Source organism: Entelurus aequoreus, linkage group LG06 (assembly GCF_033978785.1).
Source record: "Entelurus aequoreus isolate RoL-2023_Sb linkage group LG06, RoL_Eaeq_v1.1, whole genome shotgun sequence".
NCBI classification, from domain to species: Eukaryota; Metazoa; Chordata; class Actinopteri; order Syngnathiformes; family Syngnathidae; genus Entelurus; species Entelurus aequoreus.
The window spans coordinates 22,030,660-22,050,659 of record NC_084736.1 but is presented as its reverse complement, the minus strand read 5'-3'; the positions used below and the strand labels follow the sequence as shown (position 1 = coordinate 22,050,659).

At 34.3% G+C, this 20,000-nt stretch overlaps 1 protein-coding gene across 4 annotated transcripts in view; it reads left to right on the top strand.

The window, feature by feature from the left end:
- Positions 1-12,456, top strand: part of mybpc2a (myosin binding protein Ca) — a 134,700-nt gene extending 122,244 nt beyond the window's left edge. For all 4 annotated transcript variants that reach the window (XM_062050251.1, XM_062050250.1, XM_062050252.1 and 1 more), the window contains 3 exons: positions 3,765-3,901; positions 3,958-4,144; positions 12,058-12,456. In XM_062050251.1, the coding sequence (XP_061906235.1) occupies positions 3,765-3,901; positions 3,958-4,144; positions 12,058-12,092 (359 nt within the window). In that variant the 3' untranslated portion in view covers positions 12,093-12,456. The remainder of the gene's footprint in view (positions 1-3,764; positions 3,902-3,957; positions 4,145-12,057) is intronic.
- Positions 12,457-20,000: the final 7,544 nt, after the last annotated feature.

The following is a 20,000-nucleotide window of genomic DNA, read 5'->3' as shown; positions in this document are numbered from 1 at the left end:
TAAGCCTCTGGCTGAGGCCATCCCAAATGTTAACCAGTATCCTAAACCTGTTTAGATCTGTGCTATCTCCTCACATGGACAGGTTTACTAAGCCTCTCTCAATGGACTAAAAAGGTTGGTTAGGGTTTGTATACGTGTTTATCAATTTATAGCCGTTCTTTATTACCTGTCCACAATGATGGACCACTGCTTAACAGAGCTGGCTGAATGAACTTGCCCCCAGGAATGTATAGCTTTACACAATCTGGAAAAACACACTAGAGTAGATAATACAGGTTCCTGTATGTGGAGGTGTAGTGGTTTAGGAATAGGGTTAGGGTTGGGGTAGTTAAGGTTTTCGTATAGGGTTAATCAGTTAGTTCGTTTCAAGCTGGAGTTACGATTTCACAGCTCGGGTTGGGTTTCTAACTATGATTTCAATATTAGGCTAGGGTTTCATTCTAGGGTTTCAAGATAGGGTTTGGGGTTTCATGTGAGGGTTTCAGGTTAGATTTACGGTTTCAAGCTCACGCTCGGGTTTATAAAACTATTTCAGGCCGTGTTTTTTTATTTCAGGAAGAACAATCTCGCAGAATGCAGACATCCATCCCGCTACCTCCCGCATGCTAAGTGAGCGCTCTATCATCTGAGTATATTAGCTCTGTTGAAAGCAGGGGGCGCCGCGTGTTTCTTGACGGAGACCTTGCCTATAATAAGTATTACTCTTCGCCTCCCAGAACGGACTCACATGTCAAAAAGATGAGGTGGCTAACAGGTTAAGGCGAGTGACCTCTACCGTTGTGTTCTACACATGTGAAATACTAACCCTAGCTTGAAGACGCTAGCATAAAATCCTAACAGTAGCTTAAAACCCTAATAATAAAGCCCAAACCCAAACCTTGATCTTATTTTGCAACCTTATGGCTTTAACATTTCAGCCACCTCATCTTCTTGATTATTTTTAATCTCGTCGGTTAAAAATAACACTTATTTTAAGCGACGTCTACGTCACAGAATGTGTGGCAGCCCATTGTTCCACTTTGGGTTTAGCTCAAATGGTAAATCGCTTGCTTCCCCACATTCTCAGACTTGTGTATTGTAGATTCTTCCTGTCAGCAAGAGGCTTCCTTTTTCTCGAAAATAAGTAAATGAGCAGTACTTTACAGCCGAGAAGCCATTTTGATCATTTTGGGCACGTTTGAGGAAAGTCAAGGTCGTTGGCACGTGCCCGTGTGTCACACATTGTTACTCTGATCTATGTTTTCACAACCTTGCATCAGTTGAGGCCGACTTAGGTCAATTACTTCTGGCGTCCATGTAACTACTTGGTTTATACCCACAATAATGTATCGAGGAGTTATCATGTGGCTGTGGTATTTCAGGAAAATCAAGAAACATGTGTAGCATGACAAAGATGGGATTCGAACCCACGTGTGTAGAACACAATGGATTAGCAGTCCATGACTTGACTGCTCAGCCACCTCGTCTTTTTTTTAGCCAATGTCAATCATTTCTGGTAGGCTAAAAAACACCTAACATAAGATATTGTAAGACTTTGCTCATATTGCTAAGGGCTTGCTTAGCATACGAGAAGTAGCGGGATCGATGCCTGCATTCTCCAAATCTTATGTCCCGGAAAGAATGTTCTTCTTGAAAAAAAAAGCATGTTCTGAAATAGTTTGATAAACCCCTACCCATGTGTAAAAATCTAACCCCAGCTTGAAACCCTATGTAAAAATCTACCACATGACTCAAACCCACGCTTTTACAACACAATAGGTAAGTAGTCTATTACCCTAACCCAGGGGTAGGGAACCTATGGCTCTCGAGCCAGATGTGGCTCTTTTGATGACTGCATCTGGCTCTCAGATAAATCTTAGCTGACATTGCTTAACACGATAAGTAATGAATAATTCCGCTGGTAATCACAGTGTTAAAAATAACGTTCAAAATATAAAACATTCTCATGCATTTTAATTCATCCATCCGTTTTCTACCATGGCATTAATGGTAAGAAGTATTTTATTTATTATTGGTTAGCTTCAGAATAACAATGTTAATAAAAAGAATGAGACTTATTATACTCTAAAAATGTTGGTCTCACGGAAATACATTTTGAAATATTTGGCTTTCATGGCTCTCTCAGACAAAAAGGTTACAGACCCCTGCCCTAACCTCTCACCTTTTTGATCAACTGTGAATTTGTTCTGGTAGGCTAAAAATAACATCTATTATATATATATATATATATATATATATATATATATATATATATATATATATATATATATATATATATATATATATATATATATATATATATATATATATATATATATATATATATATATATATATATATATATATATATATCTAGAGTCTAAACATAATGTCTATCATAAGCAAGTTCTATATATACAGTATATACTATATATGCACTGTTTATACATATATACATATCTGTATATATACACACATAATTGCATATATGTATATATATATATATATATATATATATATATATATATATATATATATATATATATATATATATATATATATATATATATATATATATATATATATATATATATATATATACACACACACACACACACATATGTATATACGTATACAGTACAGGCCAAAAGTTTGGACACACCTTCTCATTAAATGGTTGTCTTTATTATCATGACTATTTACATTGTAGATTGTCACTGAAGGCATCAAAACTATGAATGAACACATGTGGAGTTATGTAATTAACAAAAAATGGTGAAATAACTGAAAACATGATTTATATTCTAGTTTCTTCAAAATAGCCACCCTTAGCTCTGATTATTTTTTTGCACACTCTTGGCATTCTCTCAATGAGCTTCAAGAGGTAGTCACCTGAAATGGTTTTCACTTCACAGGTGTGCTTGAAGCTCATCGAGAGAATGCCAAGAGTGTGCAAAGCAGTAATCAGAGCAAAAGGTAGCTATTTTGAAGAAAACTAGAATACAAAACATGTTTTCAGTTATTTCACCTTTTTTTGTTAAGTACATAACTCCACATGTGTTCATTCATAGTTTTGAGGCCTTCAGTGACAATCTACAATGTAAATAGTCATGAAAATAAAGAAAACCCATTGAATGAGGAGAAGGTGTGTCCACACTTTTGGCCTGTACTGTATACATATACATATGCACACTTATATGTATATATATATATATACATTCATGTACAGTATATACGTGTATATTATTTTTAGCCTACCATATATGTGTATAAGTATGTATATACAGTATGTATGTGTATATATATATATATATATATATATATATATATATAAAAAAAAATAAAAAAAATAAAAAACTAAAAAAAATACAAAATATATATATATATATATATATATATATATATATATATATATATATATATATATATATATATATATATATATATATATATATATATATATATATATATATTATATATATTTTTTTAATATATATATATTTTTTAAATGAGTCCAAATGCTGCTAAGTTTCCTTTAAGTATGACTCAATTTGTAATAGCGTGGGAAATTCCCGACGCTGTTTTGGCATGTGCATAAAAAACGGCTCTCAAATGAATGGCTCGGAACTTGTAATCGGTTCTCATCATTCACTTAAAAGAGCCGTTCAAAAGACTCGATTCGTTCGTGAACGTCACATCTATACTCACCGTACATACAAACAAATACACCAAAAGTCAGACGAAAAAAACGAATTGCTGACCAGTCCACCTGACTCGTCCTCCAGGTTTGGAGTGCAACCCTTGCCCCTTCAAAGAGAAGGACCGCAACACATCCCCCAAGTTTACAGCGCCCCTGGTGGACAGGAGTGTGGTTGCAGGTTACACCACAACCATCAGCTGCGCTGTCCGTGGTTACCCTAAGGTACGCGCATCATGACCCACTTTTAGCAGGAGACGACCTAAATGTATCTCCTGCAGCCCAAGATCATCTGGATGAAGAACAAAATGATCATCGGCGAAGACCCCAAGTTCATGACTCTGAACCACCAAGGCGTGCTGACGCTGAACATCCGCAAGCCCGGCCTGTATGACGGCGGTCGGTACTCCTGCAAGGCCGTCAACGCCCTGGGCGAGGACGAGGTGGAGTGCAAATTGGAAGTACGAAGTAAGAAACATTTCTCCCTCTTCTTGACTCAACTGGAAATGTTTTTAAATTTCCTGTAAAAAAAAGTTACTACCAACCTCAAATTAGGGGGGATACTGGGAATTTTGGATCCGATACCATTTAAATGCAGGGCGCGTATCGCTGATGTCAACACTTTGACTTGAACTCTTTGAATAATTTAGTGATATTGCCACTAGTTGATTATGACTATGATAACACAGGAAACATATTTAATTCAATAAAAATGTTTTTTTTAAATAACAAAACACATTTGTATGCACGTACAGTTTTAAAACCTTTAGCATATCCGAATGTGGAATAAAATGATATAATGGATTAAGCAAAGAAATCAAACAAAGCACCAATATGATTCAGTTTAAGAGCCTGTTCAAACTACAAGTGTTCACAAAGAAAAACAATTATGATGAACATCTTGAACTTTTTTTTTTAGATAATGATTATTTATGTATTTATTATTTGTTCACTTACTTATGGTATATTATTTATTTTTTATTTATACACTGTTCCGTTACAAACAGGCAACAAGGAAATGGGATAACATTGCTATGATAGGAAAAAGGGTAGAAATAAATAAGCTCTGCTTCTTTCTACTCCTTTTCAGGCGTGATGTAATCAAACAACTGGAAATAGGTGATGCATTACGTTGTATCGTATGAATGTTCCAAATAAACTGAAACTGAACAACTATACAAAACAATGTATTAGTAGGAAAATTAGTTAAAATAGGTTCCGTATTATGTTCAATTACACACAATTCTGAAAGAAACATAGTTTAACATATTACGTAATTTTATTTTCTAAAAATTGTTATTAATCCAATTTACTGTTAATGTCTGGTTACTTTCCGTTGCAACATGTTTCTATGCACTTTTGTTCAAATGTATTAAGCACTTATTCTTCTGTTGTTGGATACTTTACATGAGCGATACTATAAATGTTGGTATTGATCCAATACCTTTTGTTTCTCCTAAAATGTCGTTAGGGGGGACCCCTTACACAAAAATGTTGAAAATTGTCTTGCTTCAACAGCACATTACTGGTCCTTGGCCCTAGTGTGTGAATGTTGTCTGTCTATCTGTGTTGGCCCTGCGATGAGGTGGCGACTTGTCCAGGGTGTACCCCGCCTTCCGCCCGATTGTAGCTGAGATAGGCTCCAGCGCACCCCGCGACCCCGAAGGGAATAAGCGGTAGAAAATGGATGGATGGATGGATAGTTGTAGGAGATGTCTCAAAACCTCATCAGGAGTCCTGACAAAACCCGAAAATGGCAGAAAATTCATATTTTTCCAAACTTTTTTTCCGCTAAAATGTCGTTAGAGGGGCCTTTACACAAACATTTTAAAAACGGTATTGCTTCAACAGCACAATACTGGTCCTTTAGTTGTGGGAGACGTCTCAAAACCTTATCAGGAGTCCCGACAAAACCCGAAAATGCCAGAAATTATTTTTATTTTTTTCAAAAAATGTTTTCGCTAAAAATCCATAAAGGGGAACTCTGACCCAAAAATGCTTTAAACTCTCTTGCTTCAACAGCACAATACTGGTCCTTCAGTTTTAAAAGACGTCTTAAAACCTCATCAGGAGTCCCGACAAAACCCGAAAATGGCAGAAAATTTAAAAAACTTCGCTAAAATTTCGTTGGGGGGGACCTTTACACAAAAATTTTTAAAACTGTATTGCTTCAACAGCACAATATTGGTCTATTAATTGTAGGGGACGCCTCAAAACCTCATCAGGAGTCTCGACAAAACCTGAAAATGGCAGAAAATTTATATTTTTCTAAACTTTTTTTCCGCTAAAATGTCGTAAAAGGGGGCACTTACCCAAAAATTAAAAAAAAAAAGTCTTGCTTTACCAGCACAATACTGGTCCTGTAGTTGTAAAAGACGTCTCAAAACCTCATCAGGAGTCCCGACAAAACCAGAAAATGGCAGATTTTTTTTTATTTTTCAAGACATTTTTCCGCTAAAATTCCTTAAGGGGGTACCCTGACCCAAAAATGTTTTAAACACTCTTGCTTCAACAGTGCAATACTGGTCTATTAATTGTAGGAGACGTCTCAAAACCTCATCAGGAGTCTCGACAAAACCCGAAAATGGCAGAAGATGTATATTTTCAAAAAACCTTTTTTCGCTAAAATGTCGTAAGGGGGGAACCTTACACAACAATTTAAAAAATGTCTTACTTCAACAGCACAATACTGGTCCTGTAGTTGTAGGAGTTGACTCAAAATCTCATCAGGAGTCACAAAAAAAACGGAAAAGGGCAGAACATTTTTATTTTTTTCAAAACTTTTTTCCGCTAAAATGTCGTTAGGGGGGACCTTTACACAAAAATGTTAAAAACTGTCTTGCTTCAACGGCACAATACTGGTCCTTTAGTTGTAGGAGATGTCTCTAAACCCTTTCAGGAATCCCGAAAAAAACCCAAAAATGGCAGAAATTCTTTTTTTTTTTTGTATGTTTTCGCTAAAATGTCGTAAAGGGAGACCCTGACCCCAAATTTTTTCAAACTCTCCTGCTTCAACAGCACAATACTGGTCCTTCAGTTTTAAAAGGTGTCTCAAAACCTCATCAGGAGTCCCGACAAAACCTGAAAATGGCAGAAAATGTATATTTTTCCAAAAGTTTTTTTCTCTAAAATGTCATAAGGGGGGACCCTGACCCAAAAATGTTTAAAACTGTATTGCTTCAACAGCAGTATATTGGTCTATTAATTGTAGGAGACGCCTCAAAACCTCATCAGGAGTCTCGACAAAACCTGAAAAAATGGCAGAAAATGTGTATTTTTCTAAACTTTTTTTCCGCTAAAATCTCGTACCCTTACCCAAAATGTAAAAAAAATGTCTTGCTTCAACAGCACAATACTGGTCCTTTAGTTGTGGGAGACGTCTCAAAACCTTATCAGGAGTCCCGACAAAATCCGAAAATTGCAGAAATTCTTTCTTTTTATTTTTTTAATGTTTTCGCTAAAATTTCGTAAAGGGGGACCCTGACCCAAAAAAATGTTATACTCTCTTGCTTCAACAGCACAATACTGGTCCTTCAGTTTTAAAAGACGTTTCAAAACCTCATCAGGAGTCCCGACAAAACTCGAAAATGGCAGAAAATTTAAAAAACTTCGCTAAAATTTCGTTGGGGGGGACCTTTACACAAAAAATGTAAAAACTGTATTGCTTCAACAGCACAATATTGGTCTATTAATTGTAGGGGACGCCTCAAAACCTCATCAGGAGTCTCGACAAAACCTGAAAATGGCAGAAAATTTATATTTTTCTAAACTTTTTTTCCGCTAAAATGTCGTAAAAGGGGGCACTTACCCAAAAATTTTAAAAAATGTCTTGCTTTACCAGCACAATACTGGTCCTGTAGTTGTAAAAGACGTCTCAAAACCTCATCAGGAGTCCCGACAAAACCAGAAAATGGCCAATTTTATTTTTTTTTACTTTTTATTTTATCGCTAAAATTTCGTAAGGGGGTACCCTGACCCAAACATTTTTAGGACGCTCTTGCTTCAAGAGTGCAATACTGGTCTATTAATTGTAGGAGACGTCTCAAAACCTCATCAGGAGTCCCGACAAAACCAGAAAATGGCCAATTTTATTTTTTTTTATTTTTTATTTTATCGCAAAAATTTCGTAAGGGGGTACCCTGACCCAAAATTTTTAGGACGCTCTTGCTTCAAGAGTGCAATACTGGTCTATTAATTGCAGGAGACGTCTCAAAACCTCATCAGGAGTCCCGACAAAACCAGAAAATGGCCAATTTTATTTTTTTTTATTTTTTATTTTATCGCAAAAATTTCGTAAGGGGGTACCCTGACCCAAAAATTTTTAGGACGCTCTTGCTTCAAGAGTGCAATACTGGTCTATTAATTGTAGGAGACGTCTCAAAACCTCATCAGGAGTCTCGACAAAACCCAAAAATTGGCAGAAGATTTATATTTTTTTTCAACTTTTTTTCGCTAAAATGTCGTAAGGGGGGAACCTTACACAACAATTTTAAAAAATGTCTTACTTCAACAGCACAATACTGGTCCTGTAGTTGTAGGAGTTGACTCAAAATCTCATCAGGAGTCACAAAAAATCGGAAAAGGGCAGAACATTTTTATTTTTTTCGAACCTTTTTTTCCGCTAAAATGTCTTTAGGGGGGACCTTTACACAAAAATGTTAAAAACGGTCTTGCTTCAACAGCACAATACTGGTCCTTTAGTTGTAGGAGATGTCTCTAAACCTTATCAGGAGTCCCGACAAAACCCAAAAATGGCAGAAATTCTTTTCTTTTTCTTTTTTTAATGTTTTCGCTAAAATGTCGTAAAGGGAGACCCTGACCCCAAATTTTTTCAAACTCTCCTGCTTCAACAGCACAATACTGGTCCTTCAGTTTTAAAAGGTATCTCAAAACCTCATCAGGAGTCCCGACAAAACCTGAAAATGGCAGAAAATTTAAAAAATGTTGCTAATATGTCGTAAGGTGGGACCCTGACACCAATTTTTTTTAAGCTGTCTTGCTTCAACAGCACAATACTGGTCCTTTACTTGTAGGAGATGTCTTAAAACCTCATCAGGAGTCGCGACAAAACCCGAAAATGGCAGAAAATGTATATTTTTCCAAAAGTTTTTTTCTCTAAAATGTCGTAAGGGGGACCTTTACGCAAACATTTTTTAGAAATGTCTTACTTCGACATCACAGTACTGGTCCTGCCGTTATAGGAGTTGTCTCAAAACCTCATCAGGAGTCCCGACAAAACCCGAAAAAGGCAAAAAATTTATATTTTTTCCAAACTTTTTCCGCTAAAATGTCAAAAGGGGGGACCCTGACCCAAAAATGTTTAAAACTCTCTTGCTTCAACAGCAAAATATTGGTCTATTAATTGTAGGAGACGCCTCAAAACCTCATCAGGGGTCTCGACAAAACCTGAAAAAATGGCAGAAAATGTATATTTTTCTAAACTTTTTTTCCGCTAAAATCTCATACCCTTACCCAAAATTTAAAAAAAAATGTCTTGCTTCAACAGCACAATACTGGTCCTTTAGTTGTGGGAGACGTCTCAAAACCTCATTAGGAGTCCTGAAAAAAACGGAAAATGGCAGAATAATAATTTTTTTTTTCCAAAACATTTTTTCGCTAAAATTTCATAATGACCCAAACATGTTTAAGACGCTCTTGCTTCAAGAGTGCAATATTGGTCTATTCATTGTAGGAGACATCTCAAAACCTCATCAGGAGTCTCGACAAAACCCGAAAATGACATAAGATGTATATTTTCAAAAAACCTTTTTTCGCTAAAATGTCGTAATGGGGAGGGAACCTTACACAACAATTTTTAAAAATGTCTTACTTCAACAGCACAATACTGGTCCTGTAGTTGAAGGAGTTGACTCAAAATCTCACCAGGAGTCCTGACAAAACCCGAAAATGGCAGTTTTTTGGGTTTTTTTTCAAAACATTTTTTTTGCTAAAATTTCATAAGGGGGACCCGAACATTTTTAAGACGCTCTTGCTTCAAGAGTGCAATACTGGTCTATTCATTGTAGGAGACGTCTCAAAACCTCACCGGGAGTCTCGACAAAACCCGAAAATGACATAAGATGTATATTTTCAAAAAACCTTTTTTCGCTAAAATGTCGCCTTACACAACAATTTAAAAAAATGTCTTACTTCAACAGCACAATACTGGTCCTGTAGTTGTAGGAGTTGACTCTAAATCTCATCAGGAGTCCCAACAAAACCCGAAAAGGGCAGAAAATGTTTATTTCTTCCAAAGCTTTTTTTTCCGCTAAAATTACGTAAAAGGGGAGGACCCTAACCCCAAAATTTAAAAAACGTTTTGCTTCAACAGCACAATACTGGTTCTTTAGTTGTAGGGGACGTCTCAAAACTTCATCAGGAGTCCCAACAAAACCCTGAAAATGGCAGAAAATTTCTATTTTTCAAACTTTTTTTCGCTTAAATGTCGTTAGTGGGGACCTTTACCCAAAAATGTTAAAAACTGTCTTGCTTCATCAGCACAATACTGGTCATGTAGTTGTGGGAGACATCTCAAAACCGTATCAGGAGTCCCCACAAAACCCGAAAATGGCAGAAAATTTATTTTTTGGTAACTTTTTTTCGCAAAACTGTCGTAAGGGGGGAGATAAATGCTTGTAACTCTTCCATCCATCCTTCCATCTTCTTCCGCTTATCCGAGGTCGGGTTGCGGGGGCAGCAGCCTAAGCAGATAAGGAGAAGCTTGTAACTCTTAATTTGGTGAAATGGTACACCCACATTCCCCAATCAAATATATGCTTATTCTACTGTCATTTATTAAGAATGTTCATTTATGGGTACTGTTAGCGCAGGGGTGTCCAAACAATTTGGCCCACAATGCGACATAAAGACTCTGGCCTCCTTAAGTTTGGCCCACGGGATGTTTTCAAATCTTCAACTTTGCAATGTGAGTAATACAGGGCAACGCCCATGAATTGTGCCTTGAAGTGAACACAGTAGGACCCAATCCAAATAAACTTCCCTAGTCATAGCCTAAAAAAGAAAAAAAAAATGCAACCAACACAAAAAGTCAACACACATGGTCACACATAACACAACCTGCTCACTGGACTTTGTGGATATTACGAAAAATGTCCATGCACCATAAAAACATTCAAAATTACACCTGATTAAATTCATTACAATGCATGATGGGAAAAATGCAAAACACGCTCACGACACTTATCCATGTTTGGCGCATTTTAACTACTTGATATTTCTGATTGATTACAAAATTTTAAGGAGGTCGTAACGGAAGTAAACAAGGTAGGAATCGAACTTTAATTTAATATATATTATCAAATTATATAAATTATATATCCATTATATTAATATAATATGTACACCCACAGACATATATACAGTATATATATATATATATATATATATATATATATATATATATATATATATATATATATATATATATATATATATATATATATATATATATATATAAATGTATGTATATACATATATTTATTTGTGTCTGTATGTGTTTATGCATATATGTATATATATATATATATATATATATATATATATATATATATATATATATATATATATATATATATATATATATATATATATATATATATATATATATATATATATATATATATATATATATATATACAAAACCCAAAACCAGTGATGTTGGCACGTTGTGTAATTCGTAAATAAAAACAGAAAACCATGATTTGCAAATCCTTTTTAACTTATATTCAATTGAATAGACTGCAAAGACAAGATATTTAATGTTCGAACTGAGAAACTACTTTTTTTTTTGGCAAATAATCATTAACTTAGAATTTAATGGCAGCAACACATTGCAAACAAGTTGGCACAGGGGCATTTTTACCACTGTATTACATGGCCTTTCCTTTTAACAACACTCAGTAAACGTTTTTTGAACTGAGGAGACACATTTTTGAAGCTTTTCAGGTGGAATTCTTTCCCATTCTTGCTTGATGTACAGCTTAAGTTGTTCAACAGTCCGGGGGTCTCCCTTGTCGTATTTTAGGCTTCATATTGCACCACACGTTTTCAATGGGAGACAGGTCTGGACTACAGGCAGGCCAGTCTAGTACCCGCACTCTTTTACTATGAAGGCACGCTGATGTAACACGTGGCTTGGCATTGTCTTGCTGAAATAAGCAGGGGCGTCCATGACAACGTTGCTTGGATGGCAACATATGTTGCTCCAAAACCTGTATGTACCTTTCAGAATTAATGGTGCAGAATGAGTGGCAACCCGGCCAGATTGGCACAGAAACAATCCACCATACATTCCCACCTGTGGGCCAGGTGTACTGTCACCCCACCAGACGCTCACGCCAGCCTGTGGTTTCCTCCTGCAGATACCCAGGAGAAAGGCGGGGAGGCGAAGAAGTGAAGAGCGACGCAGGCGAGGAGGAACTCCAACAAGATGGCTTCTAATGGATTATGTGCTGAATAAATATGATTAAAATAGATCACCATAAAGACAGTCCTGACCCCCTCCCATATGCTCGCCTTTCACCGCCGCCATGATGGATGCTACATCGCTAATGTGCCATAAATTCGTAGTGGCACACACACACACACACACACACACACACACACACACACACACACACACACACACACACACACACACACACACACACACACACACACACACACACACACACACACACACACACACACACACTAGTGTCTTATCTGTGAAGTGGAACTGTGTGAGCGCGCTTCTAAAGCAGCCATAAAGTCCATTACATCTCCCGGTTCGTGTGTGTGTGTGAAACATTTTTATAGCCCATGATTGTGATGCACTTCTGGCGCCGCCGCCACCTCCTGTCAGGTGCGTCGGGGGCCTGGGGTCCGTGCGGCGGTTAAAAGGAGGGATCAGTACCCGGCCAGGCGTGGCCCACTTCACATCAGCGGCGGGATTAGCGTAATTCTTACAGGCTGATATGGACCTACTACACTCACACACTAACACACACACTAACACACACACTAACACACACCAAGAGTGTCCAAAGTGCAACTCGGGGGCCATAAAAAAAAAACTTAAAAATGACAGAAAAAAGCGGAATAAATGAGCAACAGGTGAAACGTAACCCAAAAAAATTGCAAAGTTGACTAATAACAAAATGTTTTTTTCTTTAAAACTGTCATTGCTCAAAAAATAATAATGAATCAAAATCGATGTTGGTTTGAATTATGGATTAATTCAAGTTTCCAATTACTTCACATCAAATATTCCACATTTAAATATTTTTGGGGTGGAAAATTTTGTGAGTTTGCCATAAAAAAACATAAGTTTTCTTTTGACAAAAAGGGCATCAAATAACCCAAAAATGTTTGTTTTTTTTTTAACTAAAAACGTATGGCCGGATATTTCAGAATTTGTTCTAGAGATTTAAGTGTCGAAAGTAAAAAAAAATGTTTAAAAAAAGAGTGTTATTTGTAACCTTTTTATGAGAATTTTAGTAGGATTTTTTTTAATCTGTCATTGTTCTAAAAATAATAATTAATGAAAATCAATGATGTGAATTATTGACTTCTTTAATGCTCCAATTACTTCACATCAAATATTACACTTTAAAATATTTTTTTTGGGGGAAATATTGCATATTTTGTGAGTTTGCCATAAAAAACATAAGTTTTCTTTGACTAAAAGGGCATCAAACAACCCAAAAATGTTTTTTTTTTTTTTTACTAAAAACGTATAGCCGGATATTTCAGAATTTGTTCTAGAGATTTAAGTGTCGAAAGTAAAAAAAAATGTTTCAAAAAAAGAGTGTTATTTGTAACCTTTTTATGAGAATTGTAGTAGGATTTTTTTTTTATCTGTCATTGTTCTAAAAATAATAATTAATGAAAATCAATGATGTGAATTATTGACTTCTTTAATGCTCCAATTACTTCACATCAAATATTACACTTTGAAATATTTTTTTTGGGGGAAATATTGCATATTTTGTGAGTTTGCCATAAAAAACATAAGTTTTCTTTGACTAAAAGGGCATCAAACAACCCAAAAATGTTTTTTTTTTTTTTTTTTACTAAAAACGTATAGCCGGATAGTTCAGAATTTGTTTTAGAGATTTAAGTGTTGAAAGTTAAAAAAAAAAAAGAAAGAAAGAAAAAAAAAGAGTGTTATTTGTAACCCCTTTATGAGAATTTTAGTAGGATTTTTTTTTTTTTATCTGTCATTGCTCTAAAATAATAATTAATGAAAATCAATTATGTGAATTATTGACTTCTTTAATGCTCCAATTACTTCACATCAAATATTACACTTTGAAATATTTTTTTGGGGGGAAATATTGCATATTTTGTGTGTTTGCCATAAAAAAAACAAGTTTTCTTTTGACAAAAAGGGCATCAAACAACGCAAAAATGTTTTGTTTTTTACTAAAAACGTATAGCCGGATAGTTCAGAATTTGTTCTAGAGATTTAAGTGTCGAAAGTAAAAAAAAATGTTTCAAAAAAAGTGTGTTATTTGTAACCTTTTTATGAGAATTTTAGTAGGATTTTTTTTTATCATTGTTCTAAAAATAATAATGAATGAAAATCAATGATGTGAATTATTGACTTCTTTATAGCTCCAATTACTTCACATCAAATATTACACTTTGAAATATTTTTTTGGGGAGAAGTATTGCATATTTTGTGAGTTTGCCATAAAAAACATAAGTTTTCTTTGACTAAAAGGGCATCAAACAACCCAAAAATGTTTTTTTTTATTTTTTTTTTTTTACTAAAAACATATAGCCGGATAGTTCAGAATTTGTTTTAGAGATTTTAGTGTTGAAAGTAAAAAAAAAAAGGAAGAAAAAAAACAGTGTTATTTGTAACCCTTTTATGAGAATTTTAGTAGGTTTTTTTTTTTTTATCTGTCATTGCTCTAAAATACTAATGAATGAAAATCAATGATGTGAATTATTGACTTCTTTAATGTTCCAATTACTTCACATTAAATATTACACTTTGAAATATTTTTTGGGGGGGAAATATTGCATATTTTGTGTGTTTGCCATAAAAAAAATAAGTTTTCTTTGACTAAAAGGGCATCAAACAAACAAACAAAAATTAAACTAAAACCGTTTAGACGGACAGATCGGAATTTGATGTAGAGATTTAAGTGTTGAAAGTAAAAAACTTTTTTTTTTTTTAAAAAGAGTGTTATTTGTGACACTTATGAGAATTTTAGTGGGTTAATTTTTTTAAACTGTCATTGCTCTAAAAATAATAATGAATGAAAATCAATGGTCTTATGAATTATTGACTTCTTTAATGCTCCAATTACTTCACATGAAATATTCCACTTTGAAATATTTTTTGGGGGGGAAATATTGCATATTTTGTGTGTTTGCCATAAAAAAACAAAGTTTTCTTTGACAAAAAGGGCATCAAACAACCAAAAGAAAATTAAACTAAAAAAAGTATCGACGGATAGATCGGAATTTAATCTAGAGATTTAAGTGTTGAAAGTAAAAAATAGAAATAAAAGACCTATTTATTTGTAACATTTTTATGAGAATTTTAGTGGGACTTTTTTTAAACTGTCATTGCTCAAAAAATAATAATGAATGATGTTGTTATGAATGATTGACTTCTTTAATGTTCCAATTACTTCACATCAAATATTCCATTTTGAAATATTCGGGGGAAATATTGCATATTTTGTGTGTTTGCCAGAAAAAAAAAAACTTTTCTTTGACTAAAAGGGCATCAAACAAACAAACAAAAATTAAACTAAAACCGTATAGACGGATAGATCGGAATTTGATCTAGAGATTTAAGTGTTGAAAGTAAAAAAAAAAAAAGAGTGTTATTTGTGACACTTATGAGAATTTTAGTGGGTTATTTTTTTAAACTGTCATTGCTCTAAAAATCATCCATTCACAATCCATCCATCCATCCATTTCTACATTTTGAAATCAATGGTCTTATGAATTATTGACTTCTTTAACGCTCCAATTACTTCACATCAAATATTGTACTTTGAAATATTTTTTTGGGGAAAATATTGCATATTTTGTGTGTTTGCCATAAAAAAGCTAAGTTTTCTTTGACAAAAAGGGCATCAAACAACCAAAAGAAAATTAAACTAAAAAAGTATCGACGGATAGATCGGAATTTAATCTAGAGATTTAAGTTTTGAAAGTAAAAAATAAAAATAAAAACTTATTTAATTGTTAAATTTTTATGAGAATTTTAGTGGCATTTTTTTTAAACTGTCATTGCTCAAAAATTAATAATGAATGAAAATCAATGTTGTTATGAATGATTGACTTTTTTAATGTTCCAATTACTTTACATCAAATATTCCACTTTGAAATCTTTTTTTGGGGGGGAATATTGCATATTTTGTGAGTTTGCCATAAAAAAGCTAAGTTTTCTTTGACAAAAAGGGCATCAAAATACCCAACTTTTTTTTTTTTTACTAAAACCGTATAGACAGATAGATTGTAATTTGATATAGGGATTTAAGTGTTGAAAGTAAATAAATAAATTTTAAAAAAAATACCTATTTGTAACATTTTAATGAGAATTTTTGTGGGATTTTTTTTTAACTGTCATTGCTCGAAAATAATAATGAATGAAAATCAATGTTGTTATGAATTATTGACTTCTTCAACACTCCAGTTAATTCACATCAAATATTCCACTTTGAAATATTTTTTGTGGGGAATTTTTGCATATTTTGTGAGTTTGCCATAAAAAAGCTAAGTTTTCTTTGACAAAAAGGGCATCAAACAAACAAACAAAAATTAAACTAAGACCGTATAGACGGAGAGATCGAAATTTGTTCTAGAGATTTAAGTGTTGAAAGTTTTCCAAAAAATTCTTATTTGTAACACTTTTATGAGCATTTTAGTGGAATTTTTTTTTTTAAACTGTCATTGGTCTAAAAATAATAATGAATGAAAATCAATGATGATTGACTTATTTAATGCTCCAATTACTTCACATCAAATATTCCACATTGAAATATTTTTTGGGAAAATGATGCATATTTTAAAGATATATAACTTGGTATGTAACACAAACTAACTATTATCATGCTCACGTTAGCTTGCTAGCATAGTTACATTTGCATGCTAGCATTAGCATGCTAACTTTTGTTTCTGTTTAGCCCAGAGTCATAATACTTGGTATGTGACACTTGTTAACCGTTAGCATGCAAACGATAGCATGCTAGCAAGCTAACTTAGGCTTGCTAACTTTTTCATCTCATTTTACACTTTTTTTCTTATTTCCGAAGCCCCACACCTTTGCGTCATGTAACTTGGCATATGAAACATGCTGACTGTTATCATGCTATCGTTAGCACACATGCTATGTGTGAGCATTTTTATGTTAACATGCTACCGTATTTTTCGGACTATAAGTCGCAGTTTTTTTCATAGTTTGGCCGGGGGTGCGACTTATACTCAGGAGCGACTTATGTGTGAAATTATTAACACATTACCGTAAAACATCAAATAATATTATTTAGCTCATTCACGTAAGAGACTAGACGTATAAGATTTCATGGGATTTAGCGATTAGGAGTGACAGATTGTTTGGTAAATGTATAGCATGTTCTATATGTTATAGTTATTTGAATGACTCTTACCATAATATGTTACGTTAACATACCAGGCACGTTCTCAGTTGGTTATTTATGCATCATATAACGTACACTTATTCAGCCTGTTGTTCACTATTCTTTATTTATTTTAAATTGCCTTTCAAATGTCTATTCTTGGTGTTGGGTTTTATCAAATACATTTCCCCAAAAAATGCGACTTATACTCCAGTGCGACTTATGTATGTTTTTTTCCTTCTTTATTATGCATTTTCGGCAGGTGCGACTTATACTCCGGTGCGTCTTATACTCCGAAAAAAAACGGTAATTTGATTGATTGATTGAAACTTTTATTAGTAGATTGCACAGTACAGTACATATTCCATACAATTGACCACTAAATGGTAACACCCGAATACGTTTTTCAACTTGTTTAACTCGGGGTCCACGTAAATCAATTTATGGTAATAAGTACGGCGGCTTCCGGCGACCCCCGGCCAGAGGTCCAGGGCACAGATAGCAGGCCCATCAAATTTTCTAGTTGATACTTATTATTTCCAGGCTTTCGAGGGCCACATAAAATGAAGTGGCGGGCCACATCTGGCCCTCAAGCCTTGAGTTTGAAACCTGTGGTTTAAACACTCTTGACCGGGCCTGGCCAATTATTTTGACTCGGGGGCCACATTTAGAGAAAAAAAATGTGTCTGGGGGCCGGTATATCTATTTTTAGGAACACTAATACAAAACCTCACAATAATGTCTGATTGAATGCTAAAAACGTCATGCCTTAAAAAAACTTAATGGAATTTCATTTTTTCCTAAGAACGATAAAACACTGAATATTGACAAAATATAAATGTCACACCCCCTTTCGATCGACATATTTTACAATCAAGTGAAACGCAACAAAAATGCAACAAACAGTGAAATATGAACGTGAAGGGCACAAAATAAACCCACCTACAATCTGATATATCTCATATATCACTAAGCTTTAGAACTTTGTTGTGAAAATCTCCTTCCGCGTCTGTGGAAACGCTTCCCGCCCACACTGCTTGGTGCCTCGTCTGAGCTGCTGTGACGTCGATTACCATAGTAACTAATTAGATGACCATAGTAACTCATTAGATGACCATAGTAACTAATTAGATGACCATAGTAACTCATTAGATGACCATAGTAACTCATTAGATTACCATAGTAACTAATTAGATGACCATAAACTAATTAGATGACCATAGTAACTAATTAGATTACCATAGTAACTAATTAGATGACTATAGTAACTAATTAGATGACCATAGTAACTAATTAGATTACCATAGTAACTAATTAGATGACCATAGTAACTCATTAGATTACCATAGTAACTCATTAGATGACCATTGTAACTCATTAAATTACCTAAGTAACTCATTAGATGACCATAGTAACTCATTAGATTACCATAGTAACTAATTCGATTACCATAGTAACTAATTAGATGACCACAGTAACTCATTAGATTACCATAGTAACTAATTATATGACCATAGTAACTCATTAGATGACCATAGTAGCTCATTAGATTACCATAGTAACTAATTAGATGACCATATTAACTAATTATATGAGCATAGTAACTAATTAGATTAGCATAGTAACTAATTAGATGACCATAGTTACTAATTAGATTACCATAGTAGCTCATTAGATGACCATAGTAACTAATTAGATGAGCATAGTAACTAATTAGATGAGCATAGTAACTAATTAGATGACCATAGTAACTCATTAGATTAGTATAGTAACTCATTAGATTACCATAGCAACTAATTAGATGAGCATAGTAACTAATTCGATTACCATAGTAACTCATTAGATTACCATAGTAACTAATTAGATGAGCATAATAACTAATTAGATTACAATAGTAACTAATTCGATGACCATAGTAACTAATTAGATGAGCATAGTAACTAATTATATTACCATAGTAACTCATTAGATTACCATAGTAACTCATTAGATTACCATAGTAACTAATTAGATGACTATAGTAACTAATTAGATTACCATAGTAACTAATTAGATGAGCATAGTAACTAATTAGATTACCATAGTAACTCATTAGATTACCATAGTAACTAATTAGATGAGCATAGTAACTAATTAGATTACCATAGTAACTAATTAGATTACCATAGTAACTAATTAGATTACCATAGTAACTAATTAGATTACCATAGTAACTGGTATATCATGCAAAAGCGCAGATTCCAAGCATTGAAAGACTTAGTATAGTTGAAGACTTCCGGTCATTAGAAAACATCACTGCACATCATAATGGCAGCCACACTTTCCATCTTAAAGATCTAAAAAATTTTTGGGGGGGAATGTCCGGCGGGCCAGATTGAAAAGCTCAATAGGCCGCATGTGGCCCCCGGGCCTTAATTTGCCCAGGTCTGCTTTTGACATACACAACACACACACACACACACACACACACACACACACACACACACACACACACACACACACACACACACACACACACACACACACACACACACACACACACACACACACACACACACACACACACACACACACACCGCTTCCACCAGGCGGCTTGACCTGGATCCTGGCTTCCAGTTGTGCAAACACAAGCCCACACGCGGTGGATCGGGGGTCTCATTAGCATGGCACACGCGCGGCTAATTAATGCACCCCACAACATTGGCCTAATTAGCTCT